This window comes from Lontra canadensis, unplaced genomic scaffold (assembly GCF_010015895.1).
Source record: "Lontra canadensis isolate GAN:19392208 unplaced genomic scaffold, GSC_riverotter_1.0 scaffold2, whole genome shotgun sequence".
In the NCBI taxonomy this organism is placed as follows: domain Eukaryota; kingdom Metazoa; phylum Chordata; class Mammalia; order Carnivora; family Mustelidae; genus Lontra; species Lontra canadensis.
This window is the reverse complement of record NW_022630996.1, coordinates 27,784,670-27,797,511: the sequence shown is the minus strand read 5'-3', so window position 1 is coordinate 27,797,511 and position 12,842 is coordinate 27,784,670. Positions and strand designations below refer to the sequence as shown.

General features: G+C 33.8%; 1 protein-coding gene across 9 annotated transcripts in view; it reads left to right on the top strand.

Moving 5' to 3' along the window:
- FOXP2 (forkhead box P2) overlaps positions 1 to 12,842 on the top strand; it is a 547,280-nt gene that overhangs the window by 426,852 nt on the left and 107,586 nt on the right. For 6 of the 9 annotated variants that reach the window (XM_032871040.1, XM_032871025.1, XM_032871034.1 and 3 more), the window contains one exon: positions 2,336 to 2,410. The exons of the other annotated variants lie outside the window; for them this stretch is intronic. In XM_032871040.1, the coding sequence (XP_032726931.1) occupies positions 2,336 to 2,410 (75 nt within the window). The remainder of the gene's footprint in view (positions 1 to 2,335; positions 2,411 to 12,842) is intronic. 9 annotated transcript variants of the gene reach the window in all.

Genomic DNA, 12,842 nt, shown 5'->3' with positions numbered 1-12,842 from the left:
GAAATGTAGTCAAAATCTCCTTCTCATAATGAAATGCTTCTGATATCATTAAATGAGTCCCTACACCATATTATTACATAGCATATTTTGTGTATTTTTATCACTGTACTTGTACATTGTCTGGCAATTTCCTGTTTGTATATTCCTCGAGTGCTGAGACTTACTCTTCTCTGTATCTTCCCTTCTGACCCTGTGATTGGGATGGCAAATCTTCATCACTCCAATAGGTTTTGTAGTATATTGGAGACATGGAGGACAATATTTTATTTAATTTGGATGCTCTTGAAAGAGTTTAAGGTGATGTTGCTTATTTATGGAGTTTAGTTTTTAGTATTAAATGTAAATAGTGTCACGGCACCTTTGGAGTTGTGGTGATGCTCACTTATTTTTGGTCTTGCGTAGATGAGTGTTGATCTGAGAATTTTTTTGTGTGAGTCTGGTTCATTACTATGGTATAGAGTAGCATTTCATTTTTTTAGGATGCTTATGACCTTGTTAAATAGCAGTCCAAAAATCATGTGGCTTGTTTTGATTTTAACCAAAGTTACAGCTGCCTAGCTGTAAAGCAGTCAGTTTCTCTTATTATGACTAGTTCTTCAACTTGTACTGTTTTAAATTGCCGGCAATTAGCATATTTCAACCTTATTTTTAGGTTTAAATTGCAGTGTGAGAGTGTACTCTCCTCTTAGCTAATTAGTGCTATCAAGGAACAGTAGGTTACCTCATTAGTACCATGTGCATTTAATTAAAGAAGAGAAAATTGGAGTTAACCTCATAGTTAATATTTTCACAGAGTGCTACAATGCCAACACCTTCAATTGGAGTCACACCCCTGTGTATCTAATTATGCACTGGTGCCAAATAAGGTTAGCAAGGGTACTACAAGGCTGTTGACAAAATAATTTAGATGAAAACGTGTTTGTTGGATTCTGACAGTAAAATACAACTTGAACGTTTTTTTCCCCCATAGTTCTCATCTGCCAGCATCAGGTAACATACTTACTTCTTCGTAGGAAACGAAAGGAAAGGACTATTTTGGAAGCCATTTTTCCTGTTTGAATTAATGTTGCTCTTATCTTGCAGAAAATGGCATATAGCCATGTAAAGCATATACAATCTGTTTCTTAAACAGAGACCCTGAACTTCAGAGATGTATTTGAAAAGAATTATTTATAAGATGTAATATTTACATGCATCAAACTACTACAAATACTCCCTGACACCCCTACCACATCCCTCCTTGCTTTTCTTCTTTTCTGATATAATTTCCCTTGTGTATCTTATGAATGGGGATCATCCTTTCATATCATACATGAAGTCTAAGGATGTGTTGTCACATGGTCTATTCAAATGCAGTGTAATCCTTTTGCCCTTCAGACATAATCTTTGAAATGTCTAATGCTACTTAGGTAAAAAATGACATTCCATGTCATTTATCAATAAATAATCACTTTGCTTTTACAGATAAAAATGCAAACTATACATTTGAGTATATAGAGTAGTTCTCAATACGAGTGGCAAAATTCAACAGGTTATTTAACTGAGGGTATAGAGTTTGGCTGCATAGTCTCAAATATATATTTGGTGGCAGTGTTTGCATTATAGAAATGTGTGGCCAAGGCAGTTTATTTTTTTTTTATTTTTTTTTAAAGATTTTATTTATTTATTTGAGAGAGAGCATGAGCAAGGAGAAGGTCAGAGAGAGAAGCAGACTCCCTGCGGAGCCGGGAGCCCGATGCGGGACTCGATCCCGGGACTCCAGGATCATGACCTGAGCCGAAGGCAGTCGTCCAACCAACTGAGCCACCAAGGCGTCCCATGTGGCCAAGGCAGTTTAAAGAGATTCTTGTGATTATTCTCACACTTCATGACAAGCCAGGATTTATGTTCATTTGTGTTGGTTATAGTTGAGTACAAGACAGTAGTTAGCTTTTTCAAAAAGAGGTGATTAAAGTTTTAAAGACAAATGCCATCCCATAAGCTAAAATCACAGTACCATTTAAATTTATAGGAGTATTCATTAACATTGGCCATAATTTTAGCTTGGAAATGGGAAATGAGATTCTTGAGTCAAGATCACGGTAGACCATGGAATTTTTTGGTTAGTGGTTAATTATGTTCAAATATTCAACTTTGCATCTGCCAAGTTATTTTTATTTTTTAATTCTATACTATTATTAACTGTGACACAAAGATGGAATAGTCTCATCTATATTCACCTACCAAGATAATTTTCCAAAAATATTTTTTATTAAATGATAATGTACATTATTAGCATAAGCCTTAAGATTGGAGGGGGAAGAAGCCAACTCCTGATTCTCTTTGTTTAATCTAGGAATTGCTTCCAGAAACAAAATTATGTGTCTGTGGCCACTCTTCTGGTGATGGGCATCCTCACAACACATTTGCAGTAAGTTACACTGGGCAACTAGAAGTTCAGCTACTAAGCACAAAGCCATAGACTCAATACCACAAAGTAGATTATCTGTGATTTTCTATTAGCCACTCCCTTTCATTGATGAAGATAATCAGAGATGATTAATATGAAGATATCAATGTAATTAGCTGGTTTTCTGTTGCTTCTTGTATTCTCTCTTCAATTATATTTCATCGTCTATACACTTCACTGTTTCTGTGAGTTGATGGCGTTAAAATTTACCTGAAATATATAAAGGCATATGGTTGATTCACCACTATACTTTTCTTGAACTTTTAGGAATCACTTGATGAGATAGTGTTGACATGAAAAAAAAATAAAGATTATGAATAGATACAATACATATTTACATATTTTAGGGGAAACTTGCTGTTCCATGTCTGCAAGTTATCATATAAATATGCCAAGGCCTTTTTTTAAATACATATTCTGTCACTAGAGTATAATTTGTCTCTTTAGACTATAATATTCAATGAAAATTGCTTTCGTGACCCAATTCACATACCAGTTAGCCTTGGAAATGAATAACAATCCTGAAGTGGCCATTCAAGAATTTTTAATAGAGCAACTTTATGTTTCCATTTAGCATGGTTACTACCTGTATTCTTAAGGAATCTTTAAATATGTAAGTCATATATTTTTCATATATAGAATTTTTACTTGTTTCCTTAAGAATTGAGGTGTTTAGTTAATTTCCATGGACTAGAGTATTCCTAAATTGGCTCACACCCCCAAATGTTTTAAGATGCTGTACATAGTATTTCTTAATTTATAGTTGATAGAACACATCACAGTTAAGATTTTTATAAATAAATAGTGTCTTCCTGAATAAAGAAGAAATTTCTAATTTCATACCTTGGTTAAAAAAAAAAAGGCTTTTCTCAATAAAAAATAGTGTCAAATTAGTATGGAATGCTATTCTTTGCGGAAAATATACAAACATAAAGCCTTTTAAAAATTGTTTGATTCAAACAAAAATCGTGGAAACAACATAACATAGACTATTTTATGGAAATAGTGAATGCAGAGAATTGGTAATGAATTTTGTACATTAAAACAGGTTTTGCAATGATTTGAAGTTATGTATTTTGGGTTTCATTCATTTTAGTTCTGCAGTGTTTGTGCCTCCTGAACTTTCTTGGCAATAGTAACATCTGAAAAAAAGTGCCAGAAATTAAAAAGCAGTGGTAAGTTTTGCTGGAATGATGTAAATTTAGGTGAAAGACTAAACTAACCTAATTTTCTAAGTATTTGCTCTATATTTTGAAGGGAGATGAATTTAAGATAAACTTCAAAAATAACTATATACTTTAACTTATTAATAAATATTCATCCAAAAATATACTTTTAAGAAAATGGTGCATTAAAAATGGAAAAGGCAGTATTTCTAATTGGTAACACTTTTTTCTAAAATAATCCCAATGGAAAAATTGTTTTCATTAGACTGAAGAGTGAGCTGACTAAACTACTAATAGTGTTTGTTCTTTATTTAAAACTACTTCTACCAGTATAAAAAAATTCTCTATTCTACTAATGTAAGAATAAATCTATAGCATCAGATCTTTATATTTTCACTGACATGTTTTCAGAATGAAAACAAACCACAGAGAAATTAAATGACTTAACCATAGGCCATTTAATTCCTCAATGGCAAGGCTGAATTTGTAGCCCAAGTCTATGATCATCAGTGTTTTGGTCTTATCAAGGATATGCCAGATTGTTCGTGGTTGCCTTGAGGGCTGTGTTGAATGGGAGTCTAAGGTTGTTCTGTGTGTCAGGATTGTGGATAGTATCTGGGACAGGAAGACTACCAGGATGAATTAGTGAGGTCTGTTGTGGCTGATGGGGAGAGGGAGTATAAGTGCATACCAGGTATCTCCTATCCCTATGGTGTACCAAACTTAATACTTTAGACTAGTCACTGAGTGACTCTGCAAATGATGCCTCCTGACTTCACAACACTAGGGAAACACTAAATACTAAGTAGGTACTTATTTTCTTTTATTGACTACTTTAGATATAAGCTTTCTGCAGGCTAAAGTGGCTAGTGGGATTTAAAATCAAAATGCAAACTAAAACAGATGATATCTATTATTCACAGTTGACAATGTCTATGCAATGGACATTGCTCTCTTTTAGTATTTAGTATATTTCGTAAGTACCAGTACTCTGAGATGGTACTCAACTAAGCTCTGGAGCACCATGAGATAACTGGTGGGCTAAATGGAAGAAGAGTGTAGAAAGTATACATACAGGTCTCTAAAGGCAGCCACATTCCTTTATAATCTATTTAACTGAAGTGTGTAATAAATTGTGAATCACTGTAATAATTCTGAAATCTTTTTTTTTGTAAGATTTTATTTATTTATTTGTCAGAGAGAGATAGGGAGAGCACAAGCAGGCAGAGCGGCAGGCAGAGGCAGAGAGGGAAGCAGGCTCCCCACTGAGCAAGGAGCCTGATGCGGGACTCGATCCCAGGACCCTGGGATCATGACCTGAGCCGAAGGCAGCGGCTTAACTAACTGAGCCACCCAGGCGCCCCTAATTCTGAAATCTTTAAGAGATCATATATCCCTATCAGTGGATTAATTTAATATCACACATATTACTTCCATGGTTGATCAACCTTCACAAAGAAAAAAGCCAAATTTTTCAGGCAATTGTTCCAAATTGGGAGATTAAATTACTTTTTATTCCCTCCCTCTTAACTTCAAAAATAAAAATCCTGTAAGTTTATTTAAAAGCTGGAAATAAAGTGCCATAAATTTCAGAGAAAAGCCACTTAACAATTACGAAAAGTAGGTTAAAGCTCAAATTCCCTTAAGGAAATAAGTAATATTACATATTTCATATTAAACTGATGTCAGATGCTCTCCATCATACCATCCTCTCCCAGGCATTTCTTCCATCCAGTTCCCAACAAAAGATACAATAAAAATATATTTCAAAGAAGCATTTTCTGGTGTTTTAACATGCAAGTAGCCATCAGACATTAGCTGTCATCTGAGTATTGTGCTTCCTTATTAGCACATTGTTGAACAGTAGTCATATATTTATATATCCAACAATAGATTATATTTATTGTGCCTTGACTAATTTATAGCAATACAGGGTAGCAATTGTGCTCCCTTATATCATCCCTACCTGAAAATTATAATCTTAAATTCTATATACCTGTTGTTTGGTCTCCACAGGTTGTATGTTTAACATTCTAAGAATAATGACATAATATCCTTATTGTAACTTTGAATTTTATAAGGAAAAGCTTTAAGTTCTGGCTTTAAAGGAAAGAGTGTGAGAGTAAGAGAGCTTCTTTATGAGAGATTACTTTTCAATACTTCCTTTTCATACTCATTTTTTTTTCAAATGGTATATATTTAACTCTCATCTGGAAAAATCTTCACTTACTTTACTTTGCTTTCAGATGTTAGTTATAAGATAGGTGCTTTTCCCCCCCCTCATGATATATCAAGCAGCTTTATGAATGGCTAACTGTCAAGATCCTGAATTTCCTTCCCTACCACACAATAGTAACCCAAGTTCACTCCCCAATAACAAGACCTTGTTGACACCTCATCTGTCTGAATGGCCTCATTAACATCTACCTGCAGATAACCTTATTATTAGTCTTGCCTACAGGTTTTTACACTAAATGAATACTATTTTACATAGGATTCTGCCCGTTAGCTCCAAGTGCTAAGGCAATTAAGTGGAATGCTTAGAGTCTTTGTCTTTTGGGTATTATTTTCAAAACATTTAGCATTGGGTCAAATGAGTATTTTGATGAATAAAACTTGTTGGACCTATGAAAAAATGAAACTTGCTGGCCTTGGTCCAGTTGGTTTATGACCCATATAAATTACATTGCGTTGATCACGTTGAATCTCCCCCCTACAGATCTTTATTCTGTTTTGATTACCTCCTGAATGTTTTATTTCAATGAGAATTGTGGGTTGGAGGAAATAAGAAAAGAGGAGAGTGACAAATTTTTTTTAAGATTTTATTTATTTGACACAGAGAGAGAGAGAGAGAGAGAGGTCATAAGCAGGCAGAGAGGCAAGCAGAGGGGGAGGGGGAGGCAGAGAGCCCAATGTGGGGCTCTATCCCAGGATCCTAAGATCCTGACCTGAGCCGAAGGCAGAGACTTAACCCACTGAGCCATTCAGGCACCCCAAGAGTGACAGTATTTAAGAATCACTTAATTTCTATCCAAATTTATCTCTCTTTTTAGTCTTTACACGAATTCTACCCCGCAGCAAATCATCTATCCCATGGGCTCTGGAATCATCTTTCTAGATCGAATATTGGACAAATTACTTACATTTTTTAGCTTCATGCTCTCAATCTGTAAAATTAGGATAATAATAATCTACCTCATAGTGTGGTAATGGGGATTAAATTTTATAATTGGAAAGTAGTTAGTGTGATGACTAACTCATAGTGTGCAGTAGATATTCAAGTCAGTAGCTGTAGTACCATCAATACACTCTTGGTTGGACTAAAAAGGCAATTCTGTTTGATGTAAATTTAAGTGCATATTTGGTATTAACACTAAATAAGCATTAGGCATTGCACCTTGAAGCATGACTAAGACAGATGGAAATGTTCCTTAATGAGAGGAAAGTCTTTATATTCATTAATTTACATTAAACACTGACTTATTCACTCACAAAAATCAGTGTTGTCCAAATGTTTTCTGATTTGTTAAGTGGAAGATAAAGAATCCTTCCTCACCAGATCTAAATGAGGTCCTCTGGCAGCCAAGGAAAACCATTGCCAAAGAAGATTAGGAAAAGTGATTGTACCCCTAATTGTTTGTATCCAGCTAGAGCACACCAAGATATGAAGTTAGGATATACATAGATGGGGCAGTGCCAGATTACCTCCAGTGTTTTTTCTTCCTTACCTATTTTAAATTTATTATCAGAGATGAACCAGGAGTTAAAGGTAAATTACTATTGATTGATAGTATTGACAATTTTAACTAACATGCTATAGGTAGTTAACCAGGGATAATATTGTGGTATCTTTTTTTAGAGCCCTTTCTATAAAACCTAGATTTAACTCTTCACTATTAGTGTAAAGTTGTAGTAGAGTACACTTGAATTGATTATAAAGCAGTACAAATTAGATTTGTTAATTAATCGTGTTCATTTTGAGTAGTTTTTGTTTGAGGTCCTTTGGTATGAAATAAGCCTTAGGATAACCAAATATTTCAAACCTGGACTCTACAGCTGATTTTGTTAATGCCATGGAGTTGTAATATGGTAACCATGTTTAGGGCTACTGTTAAAAACCTTCCAGATTCTTTGTCAGAAATAGAATAAAGATTTCTGTTTTTAAAACCTTGGTTGACATTTGTATGCAACTTCTTGATTAATCTTTTTCTTTCCAAGTGTAATTCAAATATTAATAATTATCTTTACACACCTCACTCAGCTAGGAGGTAGCTCCCTGAGCTCAGTTCATTCTAGATACCTCTCCTGAGTGGTTGCCTCTCACCTTCTATTTTATTGCAATATTTGAGATTGCAACGAATTCTCTTGATGTTGGTTCCAAAAAGGACCAGTAGCAGAGCTTTTTCAATGGAGGCTCCTCTTTGAAATTTATAATGAATAATTTATTCCCCTTGATGATTCACCAAAGCATCAGTATGGCAGAAATCAGGAGCTGAGGAAAGGACTATTTATTTAGTTATCTGGTTTTGTTGTTGTTAATATGTTTTTCATCAAATAAATTGATACACACACTAGACTATGTATGTGGCAATAATGTGAATTTACGGTGCCCATTCAGATAGACTATATGTTTCCTTTCACATTTTAAAGTTATTTGTAATGAAATATTAGTAAGTCTCTACAAATATGAAATATAATCTGCACTAACTTCTCACAGTTCACTATAGTTCTTGCATATTTCTAAAGACTTAAAAAATGTATATTCCGTATTTATTATTTGTATTTCTGTTCTTTGTATATTTCTGTATCATTTTAGCATAATAGTAAGCACAAGGCACAAAAAAACAAGTCATCCTTGTGTAGAAATCTTCATGACTCGTGAGTGTGCACACACACACAAACATACATGCATACATATACATATTTAATGACCAATAATGTAAAAGAATGTATATGTGTTTTTATTGACTTGTATACGCTATTCACTTTTGTTGTCTTCCTTTCAAGTTACATTTTTTTGTGTTTGTAATTTTCATTAGTCAAATGAGTTATCTGTTATGCATAGGATTAACAAATTAGAGACATCAAATTTTTATCACTGGCACCATTCATGCTGCAATGTATTTACTTCAAAAATATTTCTAAATAACTGGATTTTTCATGTGATTTTAATACATAGGATGTCATGTTAAGCAGCATATAATTCCCATTGACATTAAGACTTCAACCTAAAACTGCATGCTGTACTTTAAATCTTTATTCAGTGGAGTTCAGAAAGCTTACATTATCAGAGTTCTGTCATGCTGTAATCATATAATGATTCAAACAACTTAGATAAAATTGCACATGCTTACTTTCCAATTAATCATATCCTTTATCAGAATGATAATTTTGATGCAAGTAAATTCACCTTATTGGTAAGATAAAGAATAAAAGCCTTATACTAAGTTAAAGATTTCGAGATGGAACTTCTGTCATATTTAACATTAAAAACAACATGACACGCTTAGGCTCTTGCAACCATGTTCCCAAGCTCTTTTCCCTGAAGTTGTAATTACTACTCCAGCAGATACTCCTCCTGTTCTCTCTTAAGAGAGGTAAGATGAGATATTTTGTAATATTGGCAGAAGCAATCTACCTTTCAAATCCAGAATACTAGTTATAACATCATGCTCCAGATTACTTGGGTTGTATATTTAATATTTTCAGAGTAACAATATAATACCTTAATTTTAATTTAGAATTTTATATATAAAATATTTAGTCTGGCTAAAACAGACAATATAGAATAGGAATAAGAGACCTTGAGAATTCTCACTTAAGTACTCTCAAGTAAGAGTATCTTAAGAGATATTATGCTGAAGGGAAGGTATCAGGTAAATATCAGATAAATTCTCATTAAATTAAGCATCATTCATAAATTCACATTGATTGTGTAATTTTAGGGAGAGAGAGTGTTGACAAAATTATGCCATTAAAACTTGATAAACAAGCTTAAATTTTCCTACAGCATCATATATGCATACCTAGTGATTATTTTGCTGATAAGTAATTAATACAAAGTTGAAATAAAGAAATGAAATGATATGAGTAACAAGTACACTATTGTTTTATCTCTGTTTCACTCTGAATCCTTGTTCCCTGTAAGTTGCATATCTCATATACTCATTTAAGGTTGGCAAATATACTTTTTTGCATGCCTGCCTTTGTCTCCTTATATATGATCTATATAGGGCTCCTTTTAGCTATAATATTCTATCAGTCCATAGAGGATGGAAACACATGCTGGGCACACATCCCTTTTCTCTTTATTTTGGCTATGCAGTATTAGAAGGGTTGTGCCCTGTTACTGCATAGCCAAAATAAAGAGAAAGGGGATGTGTGCCCAGCATGCGTTTCCATCCTCTATGGACTGATAGAATATTATAGCTAAAAGAAGCCCTATGTTTCATCTAATTCAAATACTTTATTTTACAGTTGAGAAAACAGTGATAAAGAATCTAAGTGACTCCCCTAATATCTCTCCAGTATTCATGGAATTCAAGGGGGAGCTATTGATGACCTGATAATTCTTTAGTCTTAAGCCATGGTTCGTGTGTATTAATTTTCACAGATTGTGTATTTTAACTTTAATTCTATATGTAAGGAAAACACTAAGTTTTTCCAGATGTTGCTACTCACATTTACCTATGAAAAGATTTCAAAAACCAGATAGATTTTGTGATCACTTTTGAAATTACCATACATATTACTTGACTATTTGCAGTTTGTTGAGAACACGTTTAAGATCTCAGTCAGATCTATGAGATAATTTTATTTATATGTAGAGATTTTAGAAAAAGAACAAGGATTTTTAATGATTCCCCCAGAAACATGACTTCATAAAATCCAAGACTGTTGATTTATTGCTTACAATTTTTTAATAGGACTTCAGCTAGAAAAAGACATGTAACCCTTACCGTGGTATAAAGGGCATTCCAAAGTTAGTTCTTAATGTTTAAAGGAATAAACTTAATGGTTAACAAAATCTTAATTCTTTACAATCATTTTATATTTATTTAGACTACACATCTGACCAAGATCAGTTGCTCTATAGAGATGACCAAAAAGAAGTCCCCCAGCTTTTTAGCTTGTCTGTTTACTCTCTCCCAGATAAATATTATGTCTTAACAATCGAGAAAAAGTGATTAGTAGGTCTGTTATGCCATCCTGATCTTAAAATCCAAATAACAGAAGACATGACAATACTTTAAGTGTGATACTGAAATACCAAACATTTAAATAGGAAAAGCTCAGATTGGATGCTTGAATTCATCAGACTAAAATGCTAAGTCTGTAACATGCAATTTTGATCCTATAAAATATATTCATAGCACTCATAGAAATGAATACAAGGTTTGAATTCTGTTCAGACATTATGGTTCTAGAAAAGTCTTACAAGTACTTGGAACAATCACTTCCACCATTTTAAATTAGTACATACTATTTTAGTTTATATAGTTTTATATATAGTTTATTATAATATTATAATTGATATCATCATAAGATAAATAATTGTTCCTATTCTTCTTACTTATAACTTCTAAACAGTCCTGAGTGGCTGCCCACTGTCTCTTGGATAAAGCTTTATAGTCATGTACTTCCCCAAAACTGGGCTTTTTCTTTGCCAAACTTATCCCCTGTTATTTCATAAACAAAAACATTGGGTCCTAACTGATACACCTTTATGTATGTCCAAAACATACAATACTCCTTTTTTGCTATTCCTTTTCTTGTGTTATTATCATTTTGTATCATTCTCTCTGTTCTTTCCTGCTTGTCAAATTCCAGTAGTTATAAAATCCCAGTTCAATACTATCCCACATGAATGCATTTTCACCAATGCAGTCCACATTGATTAATCCCTTTTTTGGTCTTGTTATCCAGTCCACACTTTGGAATTATTCTTAGCCCTCTGATATGGCTCTGATACGGTTCCATTCAACACATACTCACTGAACACATACTGTTATAACTCACAATGATAAAAAAATTTTCAGTAAACTAATGAGTAACCACATGCATCTGAGAAGTGTAGACTGTGAAGATGGGAAGTGTGTAATTTTGTACTCAAAAAATCAAGCAAGTTGTAAAGATAGACTTAATCACTGTACTGAGGAATTAGGGACAGGTAGATGGAAGAGATTTATTTGAGATGAAGTTTTGGGGAAAAAACACATAAATTCATCACACTGAAAGTATAGAGAATATTCTAGACACTGGGAACAGAATCAGCAAGTTTACAGAAGAGAGAAAAGAAAAAGATGGGTAGTTTTCAAAGGCTACACTTATTGTATCTGAGAAATTGGAGAATGTTTCAGGAAAAGTTGGCGTATGTAGTCTTTAAATATATGGACCAAGGCCAAAAGTTGAAGTTTTGAATTTTTAAAGAACTTTAAATATTCTGTAAGATTTTGAGCAAAGAGGGGCACCTAGGTGGCTCAGGACATGATCCCAAAGTCCTGGGATCAAGCCCCAAATCAGGCTTTCTGCTTGGTGAGAAGTCTGCTTCTCCCTCTCCCACTCCCCCTGCTTGTGTTCCTCTCTTGCTGCCTCTCTCTGTCAAATAAATAAATAAAATCTTTAAAAAATACATTTTTGAGCAAAGAAGTGAATGTAACATAGCCAGACTCTCCTATTTAAAAATATCCTTAGGAACATTAGGAAGAAGTGATTGAACTAGAAAAATACTGGAATCGTGTGTCTAGGTTAAAGGATGCTACCCCCAAAAATAATAATGGTAATCTTAACTAGGAGAAGGACAGGGCAAAAAGTTAAGAGGACAGAGTTAGGGGAGAATACAATTGTAAATGTTATGTTGCTAATTAGAGAAACAGAAAAAAATCTGTGCCTGGATATTTGGATTTGGTTGACTGTGAGCCTGGTGATATCTAGAACCCAGAAAGAATAATAGGTTCGATGGTAGGCAGAAAGCGGTTGGAAGTAATGAAAATGTTGTTTGAGAAGTATATTTGCATTGCCAGTGGGATATCCATGTTCAGCAGGCTGTTGGCGATGAGTTGGAGATGATGAATTTTTGGAAGTCATACCATATGCGGGAGACCAGAGTCCATTATTTTCAATGAGACTGTGAAGAGGAAGATGACCACAGATAAGTCACAAATCATGATATTGGCTAAGGGAAAAAAGAAGAACCAGTAAAGAAAGTGAATCCATAACACAGCAAA